General features: G+C 46.2%; 1 protein-coding gene across 1 annotated transcript in view; it reads right to left on the bottom strand.

The window, feature by feature from the left end:
• The window catches only part of astn1 (astrotactin 1), a 2,752,121-nt gene that overhangs the window by 561,847 nt on the left and 2,171,419 nt on the right, over nt 1-18,855 (bottom strand). Inside the window, exon 17 of the mRNA XM_041207794.1 lies at nt 5,135-5,239. Coding sequence (XP_041063728.1) covers nt 5,135-5,239 — 105 coding nt within the window. The remainder of the gene's footprint in view (nt 1-5,134; nt 5,240-18,855) is intronic.

Genomic DNA, 18,855 nt, shown 5'->3' with positions numbered 1-18,855 from the left:
GACAGGGTACTTTGCACAGACTTACAAAATCTGGCCTCCTCTCCCTTCTGTCCCTCTTTTCCTCCTCAGAGGAGGTGCCAGCAGTGGAGACCACAATCTCCATTACCAGGGCCACGGAGACACCATGAGTCCTGATATGAAGCTTGGAAATGCTAACAATGAACCCCGAACAGAGATGGAGCTACCATATACCAATAAATCACCCGCACCAAACTATCTAACAAATTCCTGACTACTCACACTGACAATGCTGCTGACCCTTTTTATTCGCCCTTGGATGAGTTTTTTGAAATGGTCGGCTGGCCGCCTGCCTGTTTTGCCTGTCCGACGAGTGCTAAATCACACGGGTAATGAAAAGTCGGCATCCAAAATATCGCGTGAGTGCGCTATGAGATCAGGATGCACACAACGTCATCACGTGCTATTTTACGCTTGAGTGTGTCAGGCAGGCGCTCACCCACTCAGTGAAACATTCTGCACTATGTCCCTATTGTTAAAGCCTAGGATACTGTATGCTCTATTTACTGCACTCTCAACCTGTCCTGCCACCTTCAATGACTTATGCACATATATCCTTTTATTTCTTTCTTTACCATATAAGTAGCATTTGACCAAGTGTGCCGTCAAGAGGCCTTAGTAAAATAGAAGTCAATAGGGATCAGGGGGAAAGCTCTCCACCAGTTGGAGTCATAGCTAGCAGAAAAAGATGTGATTGTGGGAGGCCAATTGTTTCATGACCCTGTTGCTGAGCATGGAACCCGCCTCTTCTGCAGCAGTTACTTTGTGCTGGATTATTCCCCTACTTGGTGGTCTTCAGCTCCTGCCCAGACCAAATTTTCACTCAAGCCCATGCCAACTCTCACTTGTGCCCACCCCAATTTTCACATCACTGCAGGAGTTCCTCAGGTTAGGGTCCTAGCTCCAGTCACTTTCAGTTTCTTCATCAATAATCTTTCCTTCATCATAATGTCAGAACTGGGAACGCTCAGTAATGATTTCACAGATACTGCTCAGTTCCATTCACAGATCGTCAGATAATGAAGCAGTCTGTGCCTGCATGTAGAAGACCTGGATATCATTCAGGCTTGGGCTGATAAATGACATGTAACATTCACCCTTCACAAAGTGCAGGCAATGACCAGCTTCAGCTAGCGAGTCAAACTTAGTCCTTGTGGCATTCAAGACATTACCATCACTAAATCCCCCACGATCAACATCCTGGGGTTACCATTGACCAGAAACTTAGCTGGACTAGCTAAATAAATACGGGGTCAGAGGACGGGCATTATGTGGCAGGTCACTCACCTCCTGACTCTCAAAGTCTTTTCTCCACTTCAAAGGAATGAATCAGGAGTGTGCTAGAATATCTCCACTTGCCTCAATGAATGCAGCTCCAAAAACAATCAAGAAACTCAACACTATCCTGGACAAAGGAAACCACTTGATCGGCACCACGACCACCATCTTAAACCTTCCCTGCCTCCACCACCAGTGAAATATGGTTCCAGTTTGTACCATCTATGCTGCAGCAATTTATCACGGCTTCTTCAGCAACAGACATCAAACTGCCAACCTCTACCATCTAGAAGAACAAGGGCAGGAGGTACGTTGGAACACCACCACCTGCAAGGTGCCCTCCAACTCACAAGCCACGTAGACTTGGGGTGGAATTTTACAGCAATGGGATTTTATAGTCCTGCTGAAGTCAATGGACTTTTGAATGGCTCGCCACATTTTATGGCGGTGGGGTCATAAAATTCCGCCCTTGATAATATATTCATATTTCTTCATCATCACTGGGTAAAAATCCTGGAATTCCCTTTCTAACAGCTCCATGGGAACACCTTCACAACATGGACTACAGTGGGTTAAGATGGTGGCTCACCACCACCTTCTGAAGGGCAGTTTAGGATGGGCAATAAATGTTGGCCTCATCAATGATGCCCGCATCCCATGGATGAATAAAATACTTACTTAGGGCTCCCTTTTGGGTGATATATTAAACCAAAGTCCCTCCTGTCTGCTTGGGTAGATGTACAGAGTCCCGTGGCGCTATATCAAAGAACAGCAGGGAACGTTTTCCTGGTGTCCTGACCAATATCCATTTGTCAATCAGCAACAGAAAAACAGATTATCTGGTCATGATCAAACTGCTGTCTGTGGGAGCTTGCTGTGTGCAAATTGGTTGCTGCATTTCCTACATTACAATAGTGACTACACTTCAAAAGTAATGGATGTAAAACACTTTGAGACATCTGGTGGTCATGAATAGCACTATATAAATGTAAATTAATCTTCTTTTCTTTCTTAGCGATTTGTGCCTCTGTGCCCCTGGATCCCTTTCCTCTTCTAATCCATCTGACACTCATTTTGCAACAAGTATGTGGCTTCCTCTTTTATTCCTCTTTGCCAGGTACCAGCCATTGCTGAGCAAAAATTGCCCGAATCTGTCTGTCCTCCAACACTGAACCAGAATGATCATTCTCACAGAAGAGCAACAGGTCACACTTTCTCTGGGATGAGCCTTGCTTGCAAGCTCAATCCTTCCTCCTCCCTCCCATGCAAGCACACACACATGTTCGCAAGCGCGTACAAACGCTTTCGGGCAGGGTTCACTGGACTGAAAATAAGGAGATTCCTGAGTGATTTTTCCTTTCCCTTGCCAAAAACGCTGAGGACAATTCCAGTGATTAAATCGTTCCGCCAGTTAGGTCATCGAACTCAGCACAGGACAGCAAGTTAACCTGGGGCCTTTCTGAATCTGCAAGTCTGAGTGTCACATCAGGTGGCACATTTACCATTCAACCATCATGGGTACAATGCTGGTTGAAGAAAAATGATGCTTTTTCAGAAGCCTGAAAACAAGTATTGCAGTGTTCAATATATAAGGAGAAATGACATTTTTTCTCTGTGGCTGAAGGAAATGGGATTTTTACTATGCTTGTAAATGACTTAATAAAAATGAATTTAAACGATCCATAATAAAATTTGAATTTCTTTCTTTCATGTTATATTCATCGAAACTAGTGACAGACATTGTCAGAATCACAACTCCGCTTCCAGTCATAAATATTCATCCTTTTTCTAGTGGAGTGTCCCTGTACGCCGATGCTCTATTTTTCCCATGCCGATAATAACTGTGGGTGCTTTTTAGATCTCATTATGTACCTACTCTGATAGATGAAATGAGCTGTTGAAACAGAGTCAACTGAAGTGTTCAGAACAGATGGAGTCATGGTGCAGGAGAAGACTCCCAGTTTTAATTGCTCACCATAATGTCGGACTTGACTCGACAAACAATGCCTCCCTAATTATAATTGCAGATAAGCGTTAAAAGCCACTTACCATTGCACCTTGTGTATAGTTTTTAGTGTTTGTGTACAGCCTCTTTTGTACTGGAGCTACTAATTTGCATTTGATGTGAAGAATTGGAGTGTAATTAAATGAACTGAAATTATTTATTTCCCTTTATAGTCTGAAATAAAACCTCATTCCTCTGAGCTATGAGTTCAGGCCATGTAGGGGATTATTGTTAAAGGTTAATTTATAAACATCTAATTCAGTTCTTCAATTGCTTTTTTTTCTCATTATTGACCAAATTTGTATATCAGGGTGAGGCACAGTAGATAAAATCCAATGCAACAATTACAGACCAGAGTTGTATTTATGCAGTGCCTTTCATGCCTGAAAGTGCATCACAGCCAATGCCATGCTTTTGAAGTGCAATCAGGGTCATGTTGGGCCAACTGATTTCTGCACAGCAAGACCCGACAAACACTAAGATAATGTGACTAGGAAATCTCTTGTTAGTTGAGGGATGGATGTTGGCACCAAGAGGCTTTCCCCCTCCCCTCCTTTGAACAGTTGCGCGGGATCTCATACGTTTGTCGAGCAGGGCCTCAGTTTCAGACCTTGGCTGAAAGATGACACCACTGACAGTGCATCATTCCCTCAACACAGCATTGATGAGACAGCTGAAATTACATGCTGAGTTCCCTGGAGTGAGGTTTAAATCCATAATTTTCCGCAGAGCTTTGAAATGATATTGGCACAGTACCAGGGATGAATGGAAACTTGATTCAGTAGCAGGAAGCAAATGGTTAAGGGTGATGGGTTTCCAGTAGGGTTTTGGAGGGCTTAATACTGGGTCCCTTGCTGTTGAGTGGTATATATCAATGATTTAGACTTAAATGGGGGAATAATGAAGAAGTTGGCCGATGATATGAAAATTGTCCATGTGGTTGTTTCTAAAGAAAGATACAAATGGACTGGTCAGAAAAGTGGCAAATAGAATCATGAAGTCATGTATTTGGGGAGGGCAAACAAAGTTAGGGAATACACAATCAATGGCAGGATTAAGAAAAGTCTAGAGTAACAGAGAGACCTTGGATTGTAATTCAACAGACCCCTGAAGGTAGCAGGGCAAATGGATAAATTAGTTTAGAAGGCATACATGATAGTTTCCTTTATTGACCAAGGGCTACAGCATAAGAGCATGGAAGTTATATTAGAACTGTATAAAACTCTAGTTAGAGTGTGTAGTCATGCTACTGCGTACAGTGCTGGTCACTGCATTGCAAGGAGGATGTGATCACACTAGAGAGGGTAAAGAAGAGATTTACAAGAATGTTGTCAGGACTGGAGAATTTTAGCTTTGGGGCAAGATTGGATAAGGCCAGGCTTGTTTACTTTGGGACATAAGAGGCTGAGGAGATATTTAATTGAGGTGTATAAAATTATGAGGGGCCTATAAAGAGTGGATATAAAGGGCCTATTTCCGTTAGCAGAGAGGCCAATCATCAGGGGGCATTGATTTAAAATAATTGGTGGAAGGATTAGAGGGCAGTTGAGAATTAATTTCTCACCCAGGCGGGGTAGAGTCTGAAACTCACTGCTTGAAAGGTTAGTGGAGGCAGAAACCCTGAATGCATTGAAAAAATACTTGGTTACACACTTGAGGTATCATAATCTACAGTGTAATAGACCAAAAGCTGAAAGGCGAGGTTAGATTGGACAGTGGGCCAAATGATCTCCCTCTGTACGTAAAGTTTTCTATGTTTCCATTTCAGTGTAGTGGAAACTCAGCAGCAATGCCAGATGATGCACAAACAAGTCTAATAGTAAATTTGCATACCTGCTGAAAGTGTCTTCTGGTTGAGTTTTACATGGTACTGTGTTGATCTGAGCTTCCAGTGCTGCACCATTGGGTATCCAGTCACTTCACTGAAGTTAACCATTCCTGGAAAAAATAACAGGTAACAAATGAATGTAAGATTTCACCTATACAAAAGTACATTTAAAAAATGATGGATTCTTCCATTATCAACATTACTATAGATTTCAAAGTTTAAATCCCAAACGACAATCGGACTCAATTTGTTTTTGGGTTATGGGCAACATTGGTAAAGGAGAAATAAAAAATATCTGGAAAAGCTCAGCAGGTCTGGCAGCATCGGCGGTGAAGAGTACAGTTGATGTTTCGAGTCCTCATGACCCTTCAGCAGAATTGTACTCTTCTCCGCCGATGCTGTCAGACCTGCTGAGTTTTTCCAGATATTTTTTATTTTTTGTTTTGGATTTCCAGCATCCGCAGTTTTTCGTTTTTATCTATTGGTGAAGGAATTTTGTTGCCTATTCCTGAGGACAAACAGTCAACCCCATAATTTAGGACTGCAGTTATACGCAGTTCAGATCTGGTGGGGGTGGCTGGCTTCTCCCCTAAAGGACATGAGAGAATCAGGTGGGTTTTTACAATAATTCAGCATCTTGCACTTTCTTGCCATTTTTTTTTCTGGTGCTAGTCTATAAATCTATTCAATTCCATCTCACAAAAGTTTCAATGATCGGCAGCAAATTTGGAGCTAGAGTCTGCGAATCTAATCAGTGTGGTGAGAGAGTGGGAGCAGACAGTGAAGGAGTGAAGCTGGGTGACTATGGAAGGGGGGGAGGTGAGGAAAGGAAAAGTTAGGATGGGTGCGCATAGAGCAACTAAAGCTCTCAGATAGATTTTTGAAGCTTTAGCCTCTTGTGAAGAATGAGATCTCCAGCCATGGCCATCAAATCTATATCAAAGGCAGTATTAGGACAAGAGATGACTCAAGGGGTGAAATTCAAAAACACAGTGAGAAATGTCACAGTGATCAGGTTGTCAATAACAGCTCACACAATCCTTTGCAGTCGAGGCTGATTCTTTTTTTTTAATTCATTTATAGGATGTGGGCATTGCTGGCTAGGCCAGAGTTTATTACCCATCCCTAATTGCCCTTGAGAAGGTGGTGGTGAGCTGTCATCTTCAGCCCCTGCAGTCCATGTGGTGTAGGTACATCCACAGTGCTTTTAGCCAGGGAGTTCCAGAATTTATACCTAGTGACAGTGAAGGAACAGCAATATATTCCCAAATCAGGATGATTAGTGACTTGGAGGGGAACTTCGATGTGGTGGTGTACCTATGTATCTGCTGCAATTGTCCTTCTAAATGGTAGCGGTCATGGGTTTAGCAGCCTAAGGAGCTTTGGTGAATTCCTGCAGTGCATCTTGTAGATGGTACACACTGCTGCTACTGTGCATCAGTGGCAGAGAGAGTGAATGTTTGTGGATGGGGTAGCAATCAAGTGGGCTGTTTTGCCCTGGATGGTGTCAAGCTTCTTGTGTGTTGTTGGAGCTGCACTCATCCAGGCAAGTGGGGATTATTCCATCACACTCCTGACATGTGCCTTGCAGATGGTGGACAGGCTTTGGGGAGTCAGGAGGTGAATTACTCATCGCAGGATTCCTAGCCTCTGACCCGTTCTTGTACTAGAATGTTTATATGGCTAGTCCAGTTCAGTTTCTGATCAATGGTAACCACCAGGATGTTGATAGTGGGGGATTCAGTGATGATAATGTCATTGAATATCATGGGGAAATGGTTAGACTCTCTCTTGTTGGAGAGAATCATTGTCTGCCACTTGTGTGGCATGAATGTTACTTGCCACTTGTCAGCCCAAGCCTGGATATTGTCCATATCATGTCGCATTTGGACATGGACTCCTTCAGTATCTGAGGAGTAGCGAATGGTGCTGAACATTGTGCAATCATCAGCGAACATCCCCACTTCTGACCTTATGATGGGAGGAAGGTCACTGATGAAGCAGCTGAAGATGTCCTAGGTATTTTTGCTGCTTCCCCAGTGTTAGGATAAGGAACATATTTCATACAGTGGAAAAGAGTTTGCAAGAGAAAGCACTGGGTCACAATGGTCCAAATTGCTGCAAGAAGTATCATACAAATAAAACTGAATATATGACCCAGTATCGACCTCAGCACTGGATTCAGTCACTGCAAAAGGTCACTTTGCCCTCTTGATTCCAGAAAGCCCTTCTCACTAAAACCTGGGGCCTTGTGTCAAAGCTGGGAGAGCTGTCCCCCAGACTAGTCAAGCAACAGTCCAACACAGTCATAATCACAGAATCATATCTTTTAAATGATGTCCCAGGTTCCTCCGTCACCATCCACGAGTACATCCTGTTTCACTGGCACAAGGAGCCCTAGCAAAATTGGAATCGATGGGAGTCTAGGGCGAAACTCTCTGCTGGTTGGAGTTATACCAGGCACAAATGAAGATGTGGTTGTTGAAAGCCAATCATCTCAGCCCCAGGACATTGCTGCAGAAGTTCCTTGGGGTAGTGCTTAAACTCAATGCATCTTAAGTGACTTCACCAGTGACCTTCCCTCCATAAGGTCAGAAGTGGGGATGTTTGCTGATTTGCACAATGTTCAGCACCATTCATGACTCCTCAGATAACAAATCAGGTCACCTCATATGCAGTAAGACCTGTGCAACATTGAGGTTTGGTCTAAGTCGGATAAATAGCTAGCGATATTCATGCCACAAAAGTGCCAGGCAATGACTTCCTCCAACAAGAGAGAGTTTAACCATCTCCCCTAGTCATTAACCAGCATAAGCATCACTGAATCCTCACCATCATCATCCTGGGTGCAGTAGCATTGACCAGGAACTTATCTGGAGAACTGGACCAGCCACATAAATACTATGGCTACAAGAGCCCATTAGAGAATGGGAATTCTGCAATGGGTCACGCACCTCCTGGCACCTCCCTTGCCCACCCCCACTCCCCCGAAAAGCCTTTCCACCATTTACAAAGCACAAATCAGGAGTGTGATAGAACACTCGCCACTTCTTGGAGGAGTGCAACACCAATAATACTCATTGACACTCATGAAGCTCAACACCATCCAGGACAAAACAATCCATTCGGCCAACACTCCTTGATCCATGGACTGAAACTTTCACTCCCTCTACCACCAGTGCACCATGGTGCAGTGTACACCATTTACAAGATGGACTGTAGCAACTCACGGCTTCTTAAACTGCACAGATCAGATTTGGGACCTCTTCCACCTAGAAGGACATGGATGGCAGGTACATGAGAGCATCACCACTTGAATTCTCCCTTCCCTTCATCGTCACTGGGTTAAAATGCTGAACTCCCTTCCTAACAGAACAACGTGAGTACCTGCACCACTCAGACAGCAGCTATTTAAACAGGCAGCTCGTCACACCTTTTCAAGGGCAGTTAGGGTTGCAAAATAAATATTGTCCTTGCCAGCAACAGTCTCAACTCATAAATGACTAAGAAACATGAGAGAATCAGTGAAGAAGGAGCCCTGCAAGATAAATTATGAGATTAGGGAAAAAACTTCAGAGCAGGTCTTCACTGATAGCATCTCCATTACCAATCCAACAATACTTGCAAATAGGGAAGGAGACAAAGACATCAGGGAGACAGATTTGGGCATTGGCAGTGATTTCACAAGAATGGGCTGCATCTGAACAGAGAGGGTACTAATGTACTGACAAAATTGTTAAGTATCTGATGAACCATTTGAATCAGGAAATGGCTGTGAATATAAAATCAAGCAGAGTCCGGTGATAATGATGGTATGATAATAATATTCATGCAGAAAACAGCTTAGCAGCAGGAATAGGGTAGAGAGTAAAAATAAAATGGTCTAGTTATAAACAGGGAAAAAAAAACCTGAAATAAAGATTGAGGAAGGGAGAGGGGTTAGTGTGGGAAAGTAAAGGAAAAGTAGTATTGAACAGAAAACAGATTAAAATACATGCATTGCAATTTGCAGGGTCTGAGAAAAAAAACATGGAGAATGTACCAGGGAGCTACCGTCCCCCCATGGTTTTGTTTAATTCAAAGAAGGCACAATGCCTAGATAAATTCCTTTTGCCTGCAGTGGACAGGTCCCTCGGTATGAATAAATGTAGCTTCTTGCAAGCATAAGCTCCCTGGTGCATTCTCCATAGCAACACCTTGACCAATGAGCTAACTTGACAACCAGTCAGCACCCTTTTCTCATGCAGTATCAGTTGGTGCTCCTTTTGAAATCTGGCATTCTTGCTTGTGTCCTGATGAGTAAAAGGCAAAAAGCTTTGACAGCAAGTCTCTTATTCAACAATACACAAGTTCTGTAATTCCAAGAAACTACTGTACTTGAAGCAATTATTTGAAGGATGGTCTAGACTTAACACATGATCAGGAACCTGGTTGAACATCACACAAGAATGGAAAACAACCATACAATGTCAGACAATTAAGAAAGATAGAAAAGACGAGAAGGTGGAATAGCAATATTGGTAAAAGAGAAAGTATAGGCTATAGAGAGAGTTTATGAAGAAAAGGGAATACAGACAGAATCAATGTGATTGGAGTTCAAAGATAACAAAAGGGTCTTACATTAGCAGGGGTGCATTACAGATCTTCAAATTGTGGGAAGATAGTATCAGAGGAAGTCTGTTTTCAGATTAGAGAGAGAGAGACAAGTAGGAACAAAAATAACATTCTGGGAGGTTACAATTATCTCATTTTTGATTGGGACAGAGGGGAGAGGAAATGGAGACCAGCAAATTGAACTCTTTAATTATGGACAGGATGCCTTCCTTCGGCAGCAATTTAGTAGATCTACAAAGGGTGACATTACAAGTAATGAGGTAGGTGAGGTAAGAATGGGCGAAGATCTTAGAAGCATTGGTCACAATATACAATAAGATTGAAGATCCAACTAAAAAAAAACAGAGAACATAGGAATGCTTGGAATACCAGATTGGATTTGTGTAGAACTTAAAATGATGACGAGTGAGTTGCTGAGATGAAGTGGATGGAAAAACTGAAGGTCAATAATGGGATGTGTATAAAAAATTAGATTGCAAAGATACAGGATGCATATCTTCTTCAGTTCTCTGCCCTAAGGCAGGTCCAGCCTAAGCATAACGATGTCCACCACGAGTAAAGCAAAGAGACTGTAAAATTAGGTTGTTCGGGACCGTAAGAGGTAAGATGGGACTGGGGATTGAGTACTGCCCACGTTATGATGTAGACAGTCACATGGAAGTAGTCGAGTGTGGTTGTGAGTCTGGTTGAAGTCGGTATGGAGATAGCACCTAGTTAGGACAGTGTCCTATGTATATGTATGTATACAGTTCTGTGTTATACTAAACAGTTATTGTTCAACAATACAAACCTCTAGACCTCCTCAGAGACAACATAAAACCTTACAACAGAGGCAGGTCCTGAATCTAGCCCAGCCAGAATGGGGTTTGACCCTCTTGTTGTTAGCACCAATCTCATATACACGGGCTGTCCAGCCAACTGAGCCACCCAACACCCCCAATGAGCCTGTGTTGCTGCAGCAACATACACTTATACGTCTGGAGCTCTGGATAGTGATCGTAAAGGATCCAATTTTTTTCGATCACATGGCTAACCAGGAATCTCTCCCACTCTTTCCACCTGCCATTGGTGTATGTTAAAAGGATTTACAAGTTGATAATCAGCCAGTTTGGCCACGTTATGAATGCATCTTCTGTGGCCATCAAGTCCAGGAGTGGGACTTGAACCCAGAGTTTCTGGCGCAGAGGCAAGGACACTATCTACTGGACCACGGGGTCACCTAGGATGAATATATTCTATTACATAAGAAACCACACATGGGGCAGAATTTCCAGCCTGTTGGGCAGGCGATGTGGGAGCGGGCACGAGCGGGGACTGACCTGATCGCCGCCCACGATCAGGTCCGGGCCGTCATTTTACGCGGGCGGGCCAATTAAGGCCTGTCCAGTGTGAATCGCGGCTCCCGAGGACAGCGGGAGTGGGCGGGCAGTGGCAGGACTGCACTGACCGCCGGGTCCAATGGCGACCCGGCCGCCTGTTTTAAAAAGCTGCTGCAGCCTTTCAAAGGCTGCGAATCATGGCCAGCGGAATGGCTCCCCAGAGTACTGCTGGTGAGCAGGCCAGGCCAGGAGGGTAGGGCACGGGGGGGGCACTGTGCACCTCATTTTTCTGAAGGTTGCCTTGCTGCCCTCCTTGAGGAGGTGGCAGGACGGTGGGGGGTACTGGTACTCCAGGGCAGGAGGAGGAGGCCCCCCCACATGACCAAAGGTGCCTGGGAGGAGGTGGTGGAGGTGGTGAGCTCCCGTGACCTGGTGCAGCGCACTTGGATCCAGTGTCACAAGTGCTTCAATGACTTTCTGTGCTCAGGAAGGGTACCATGGTCACTTAACCCAGCAGGTAGGCTTTCACCCCTAGCATCACTCCCCCCATCAGGTCTGAGTGTAGTGACTGCATTGAATCATTGACAGCGTGTGTCCTTCGCTAGGTGGGCCAGCAGATATTGCTCATGCCGAGGTCACCCTGACAGGGTGGTGAAGAGATGGGTTCTGCCCCCGCAGCATGTGGTGCACTGAGACCCACATTACTGTGTTGGAGGCAACCTGGAGGATCTGCACCCAGGCGCAGTGCTGGAACTCCTGGACATGTCGAAGTCAGGGTGATGACATGCTGGGAGGTGAGCTTCAAGGTGGCGTTGGGACTGATCAATCTGCTGTCCTCTGCGTTCCACGTGCTTGCGCCTCCTTGCTATGGAAGGTTACAGCGTGTGGAGCCTAATGTGATGGAGGCAGCGTTTGGCCAAGGGGCTGGTGGGGTGGGGTGGGTGGGGAGATAGGCCTGGCATCTTTGTGTGAGTGTTCGGCAGCAGTGGGGTGAGGAGGTGCTGGAGCCCTGCAATGTCCCACTCTGGTTGGGGTGGGCTGTCCACAAAGAGAGTCCAGGTACAAGAAACACTAATCAATACTCTTTTCTCCTTTTCAGGAGAAGAGTGCACGTAATGCCGCCGAGTGGGTGAGGACTAGCGGAGGGCCGGCCCAGTTGGCGATTCTCAGCTGCTTCGAGCAGGAGGCCCTAGATTTGGAGAGGCATCATGCACCCAGGTCCACTGGTGTCGGTGAGGCTACGGTGCCACGGGCAGGTATGTTTGCCCAGCACTGAGGTCACCATTCTCCCAACAGCCATGGCAGTGCTGAATATTCAGTGATTGAAGTTTGCAACATGGCTTGACCATTGCTGATGGAAGGATGAGTGCATAATGATCCGGGGGTCAGGGATGCACATTGACATTGTCTCCACATTAACTAAACAAATGTCCTTGTTCTTCCTTTCAGCATCAACGGAGCAGGGCCTGGAGGAGGAGCAGGGGGCCTCCACTCACACCTGAGGGCCCTGAAGTCACGGACCTACCAGCGTCACACCATCTTTGTCAGGCAGGCACCAGGTCAGATACTAGCACCTTGGTGGGAATTAGAACATTGGCTAGTGTCCCGGGGCACAGCAGTGAAGGCACTTCACAGTCACTGGAGGAGTTGGCAGAGACTAAGAGTGCCCATGACGCCAGCAGTCGGAGGATGGCAGGGGACCAGGCACATGCTCAGTCGGTGCCTGATGATGTGCCTCTGAATTCGTCCGCGACACAGCAAATGCAGGAAATGCATCTGGGTGTGCAGAAGCATCTGGGGGAGATACATGAGGCTACGCTTGACTTGGTATCTGTGGTGGAGGAATATATGTGGACTATCGCCGATGCAATGAGCCTCATGCCGAACACCACGCGTCCTCCATGGAGAGAGTGGCGACTCTTGTGGAGAGGCTCCTCCAGGAGACCAATCAGGGCTTCCTGGGGATGTGCTCGGACCAGCAAGCCCTCACATCGGCATTGACCTCAGCTGTTCAGTGCCAATGTGGGAGATGGTGCGGGCACCGGGTTTCCCAGCTCGTGCTCATCCATCCACAGTGAGCAGGGAAGTCTGAAACGACCTCGCGTTGGCGCAGCAGCTGCCTGTCGTCTCTGCAGGATCCTCTCAGGACGTTCTGGATGAGGGCAGAAGCTCCTCCGCCCCTCTGCCTATGGCCTTTGCATCTGGTGAGTCTGCGACATCAACTGTGGAACTGGCAGCTCCCTCCCAGGTGGGGCCAGCACAGGCTCCACGGGCCAGAGGACGACCCCAAGGTCATCGAGGCCAACAGGACAGCAGAGTGAGCAGGCTGTCTCAGATGCCACTCCCAGCGAGGGGGAAGCATCAAGACGTAGAACCCGGAAACGAAAACATAAGGAGCCTTAGGCATACCACGGATTTATCACTGGTGCTTTGGTTTTGGCCCGCAATGAGGTCTTTATGAGTTGGTGTGATCTTTAACACCTTTGTCATTTTGATTTCTTAAGCTCCTTTGGTTGTAATATTAAATTCAGACATGTCACATGGCTGAGGGTGTCTCTTTCCTTCTGCAGGCAGATGGTTTCCAAAAATGTTATGAGTGATTTGTGGGACATTCAGCTTTATTAACAAGGCCCTTAGTTACTGTTCCTATCCAGGCAGATTTTACACTTACGGATTGAATATGGAGCCTGCAGCCCAGGCTTGCCCTGGAGGTCATTCTGTGTGTGCTAGCTAAAGGTTCATTGGATTAAAGCGTCCTGGGTGTCCCTGCCTCCCTGCAGTATACCCGGGTCAGTGTCTACCCCCTCAGCATTTCCCTGTGCATGTTCATCCTCGGACTCACTGCTGGACTCATCGTGTGCAGCTGCAGCCACTGCGTCGTTATCTTCATCGTCCATTGCGTCCCCCCTTTCCAGCGCAAGATTGTGGAGAGCTCAGCGTACAACCACTATCACCGACACACGATCTTGGGGGTACTGGAGTGCACTCCCTGAATGATCCAGGCATCAGGAGCGCATCTTGAGAAGACCGATGGTTCTCTCCACCATAGCCCTTGTGGAGGCGTGGGTCCTATTGTACCGCTGCTCAGCTTCTGTTCTTGGATGGTGGAGAGGCGTCATGAGCCACCTTCTGAGGGGATAGTCCTTGTCACCCAGCAGCCATCCATCAATCTGGGCTGGAGCACTGAAGAGCCCAGGCACCTGGGAGTATCTGAAGATGTAGGCGTCATGGAAGCTGCCTGGGTACCTTGCACAGACTTGTAGAATCAGCATCCTGTGATCACACACTATCTGCACGTTCATGGAGTGGAAGCCCTTCCTGTTGACGAAGGCATCAAGCTCACCTGCTGGCGCCTTGATGGCCACATGTGTACAGTCTATAGCATCCTGGACACAGGGAAAAGCCAGCAATGGCCGTGAAGTCTCTGGGTCACTGTGTCTGGCTGGCCTGGTCCCACCGGAAGTGGATAAAGGTCAATGCACGGCTGAACAGAGCATCTGTAACCTGCTTGACACAAATGTGGACAGCTGATTGGGAGACACTGTAAAGATCACCCACAAATCCCTGGAAGGAGCCAGAGGCATAGGGGTTGAGGGCAGCTGTGATCTTTAGGGCCACTGGCATGGGGTGTCCGCCCACACAGTTCACTGAGATCTCAGGCCCAATCATCTGATATAGTTGAGACAGAGCCTCTTTCGGCATTGCATCTCAGACATATTGAGGTAGCTGCTTCGCCGCCTGTAAACCCTGGCAGCAGGATAGTGTCATCTTTTGCAGCCCCTTCCGTCTTGTATTCCTGTTGGCCCTGTGCCCCTTGTGCCTTCATCTGTCCTCCCAAAGGTGGCACCCCTGGAGGCTGAATGTGCTCTCCTGGCCTCCTCCCCCTTCTAGTCCTCCCTTCCTCCTCAGAGGAGGTGCCTCCAGTGGACAGCTCAGCTCCCATTCCCAGGGAATGCTTCCTGAAACCTGCAGGCCCAGAAAAGATTCCTCATTGCAGAGTGCTGACCTGAAGGTTGTGAGTCCAGACAAAGCAGCTGGTATGCGTTTTGAAGTATTGCAGATCACAGGCAAGTATCAGTAACTTTGAAACATCGATATTTGACAGAGCACACTCGTGACCTCACTGAGCCCTCTTATCCCGCCGTGAATGAGGTTTATACAAATGTCTCCTATCCGACCTGAAGACTGCATGAGCGCCGACAAATCGCCGCCGATTGGCACCTCGAGGGCCTTAAGTAGCCCGTTAATTAATGGTGGGCGCGCATCAGAGATCAACGTGCGCCCACCCAATGAGATATCGCGATGGCGCGCGGTGGCATTGGGACGCTCGGCCGACCTCACGGCGTGCCATTTTATGCACGGTCGTGCGGGGCTTGCCCCCACACAACAACGGTAAAATTCTGGCCATGGTCTCAGAGTGTCATTGCCAATGAAGTTAGAAACCAGTTAAATCAATAGAGAGCCCGTAAGACTTTATTAATAATAATGATGAAAAAAATCTGGTGTAAAATTTGAGAAAATAAGAAATAAAACAAGAGGATGAGGAACAAATCTCTAAGAACATCTAAACGAACACTTGGTGAGGCCTCTGATGAGACAATTGTCAGTTTGAAGATGGTGGTAACAAATGACAGATGTCTTTACTAAGGAGGATGGTATCAGAGAGGGGGTGAACCCTGAACTGGTTTAGATTGCGATGAGTTACATTATGAAAGATAAATGAAAATATTTAGATGCGTTAGTTATGCTAAAGGCAACCAAAGTTCCAGGGCCCAACAGGATATATCCTAGGATACCGGAAGAGATGAGGGAGGAAGCAACCAAAGCTCCAGAAATAGTGGCTGCAATTTTCTGACCTTGTCTGGTGGTGGGATCTTTGGGTCCTGCTGAAGCCAATGGACTTTTGGCCAGCTCACCCACGCCAGCCACGGGGAACCTGTTGTGGCAGGGCCAGAAAGTCCTGCCCGAAATTTCAGGGGTTTTGTTCAGTGTAGTTGTGTAGCAGAGGGGAGAATGATCAATCGAAGGCACATTTTTAAATAGGGCACCAGACCTAACTCATCAAAGGTCAATTAACTGAACATTTCTGGTAGGGAAATTAGAAGTGGTTAAAACATCAGAGGATTCCCTAAAAAGATCACAGTCTGGGATAAATGAAGTGGATGTGGTGTACATGGGTCTTAGGAACAGGGGACCACATACCAGGTTACTAAAGAAGGTTAAAGGAGTTAGGAGGAGGTTAGCAAACTAGATTCAATTTGGCTGGAAGGGGACAGTTTTTGAAATTGAGCATCAGTGCCCATCTGAGTTCAGTGGAGGTGGTGGTGTCATGGTATTGTTACTAGACTAGCAATCCAGTGACCCATGGTAACTCTCTGAAACTTGGGTTCAAATCTCACCATGGGAGAGGGTGGAATTTGAATCCAGCGAAGCTCTAGAATTAAAAGTCTAATGATGACCATAAAAACATTGTTGATTATTGTTAAAAACCCACCCGGCTCACTATTGCCCTTGAGGGAAGAAAATCTGCCATCCTCATCTGGTCTGGCTGACATGGGACTCCAGATCCACAATAATATGGCTGAATCTTAAATGCCCCAGTCATACTCAGAGAATCACACTTTACAGATCATGTCCTAGACACCACCATCACCATCCTTGGTTATGTTCTGTCCCAATGGCAGGACAGACCCAGCAGAGGTGGCAGCACAGTGATGTACAGTTGGGAGGGAGTTGCCCTGGGAGTCCTCAACATCCAATCCAAGTCTCATGGCATCAGGTCAAACATGGGCAAGGAAACCTCCTGCTGATTATCACGTACTGCCCTCCCTCAGCTGATGAATCAGTGCTCCCCTGTGTTGAACACCAAATGGACGAAGCACTGAGGGTGGCAAGGGTGCAGAATGTACTCTGGGTGTGGGACTTCAATGTCCATCACCAAGAGTGGCTCAGTAATACCACAGCTGGCCGAGTCCTAAAGGACATAGAGTGGGCCTGTGGCAGGCGTTGAGGGAACCAACTAAAGGGAAAAACATACTTGACCTCATCCTCACCAACCTGCCTGCCGCAGATGTATCTGTCCATGACAGTATCGGTAGGACTGACCACCGCACAATCACTGTGGAGTCAAATCTTCACATTGATGATATCTCCCATCATGTTGTGGGGCCCTACCACTGTGCTAAATGGCATAGATTTTGAACAGATTTAGCAACTCAAGACTGGGCATCCATGAGACGCTGTGGGCCATCAACAGCAGCAGAATTGTACTCAACCACAACATGTAACCTCGTAGACTGGCATATTCCCCACTCTACCATTACCACCAAGCCAGGAGTTCAATCCTGCTTCAATGAAGAGTGCAGGAGGGCATGCCAGGAGCAGCACTAGGCATACCTAAAAATGAGGTGTCAACTTGGTGAAGCTACAACACAGGACTACTTGTGTGCCAAAGAGCATAAACAGCAAGTGATAGACAGAGCAATAAATGTGTCCTAGCTAGCAATGCCCACATCCCGTAAATTAATGTAAAAAAGGGCCTTTTCTGTTCAGTGGATATGAATTATTTGGATGTAGGCTTTGAGTGATTGGTTTTGAAATTTGCAGTTGATACCAAAATAGGAGGTACACCCTCCGACCATCTGCTTCTGCTGTGTCTCATCCTTTCACCAGCCCACTGGGCCAACCTTCCTCAAAAACCCTCCCCCAGCCCTACCCCTAACCCCAAACGTTTCTCTAGTTTCTCTCCTATCTCCACTCCAAGTTCATCTTGCCCACGAAACCTACCTTCCGCTCCCTCAACCCTATTCCCATGAAACAGCTGAGCATCCAACATCTCCTTTTGGTCCTCATGTTTGTCAATATTGTAAACAGTTCCTCTCTCCTTTCAATTTGCTGTCATCATTCCTCATCTCAGAAACACCAACCCTTGACCTCAAAGTCCTTTCAAAATTTTGTCCCAACACCCACTTACCTTTCCACTCGAAAATCCTCAAATGTGTTGTTACCTCTTAAATCAGTGCCCATCTTTCCCACAATACCATGTTTGAATCCCTCTGCCACAGTACTGAAACATCATAGAGATTGAAACATGGACACAGGCCATTTGGCACAACCTGTCTAAGTTGGTATACATCCCCCCTCTAGAGCCCTCAACTATCGGAAACAGTTTGCTTCTGAATATTGAAACAGCTCAAGGTTATTAAAGGCATCCTATGTAACTCTGGCAAAGGTAAACTTTCCCTCCTTATCCTTCTTGACCTGCCTGAAGTATTTGACACGATAGATGATACCACCCTTATCCAAAGCCTCTCTACTCTCATCCAGTTGGATGGGACTGCTTTCACCTGGTTCCATTCTTATCTATATTCCCGCATTTAGAGTATCATTTGCTTTTCTTCCTGAAGAAGACCGGACAATATGATTGGCATGTTTAAAATTATGAAAAAAGAGGCAGTGTAGACAGAAGCAGCCTGTTTACAATAGTTGAGAGATCTAAAATGAGGAACCATAGGTACAAGGCTAAATGTAAAATATTTAGAACCAAAAATATTGAGAAGTGAAATATTTCCACACAGAGCTATGAATGGAATTCGAGGCTGAGGACAAAACTATGTTATAATTCAAATTTAGATCAGCTAGGTAGATAAGAAAAGATAAAAGGATATGGGAATAAGGAGAAATACTAAGTTGGGCTGGTTGTGCCAAATGGCCTGTTTCCATGTCTATGATTTGAACTCATAGCCCCTCGGTTTGTGGTTCAATACCTTACCCAAGAGTCTACTGTACTCAAA

The sequence above is a fragment of the Carcharodon carcharias genome, chromosome 16 (assembly GCF_017639515.1).
Source record: "Carcharodon carcharias isolate sCarCar2 chromosome 16, sCarCar2.pri, whole genome shotgun sequence".
In the NCBI taxonomy this organism is placed as follows: Eukaryota; Metazoa; Chordata; class Chondrichthyes; order Lamniformes; family Lamnidae; genus Carcharodon; species Carcharodon carcharias.
Note: the sequence above shows the minus strand (reverse complement) of the source record. Positions and strands in the feature narration are given on the sequence as shown.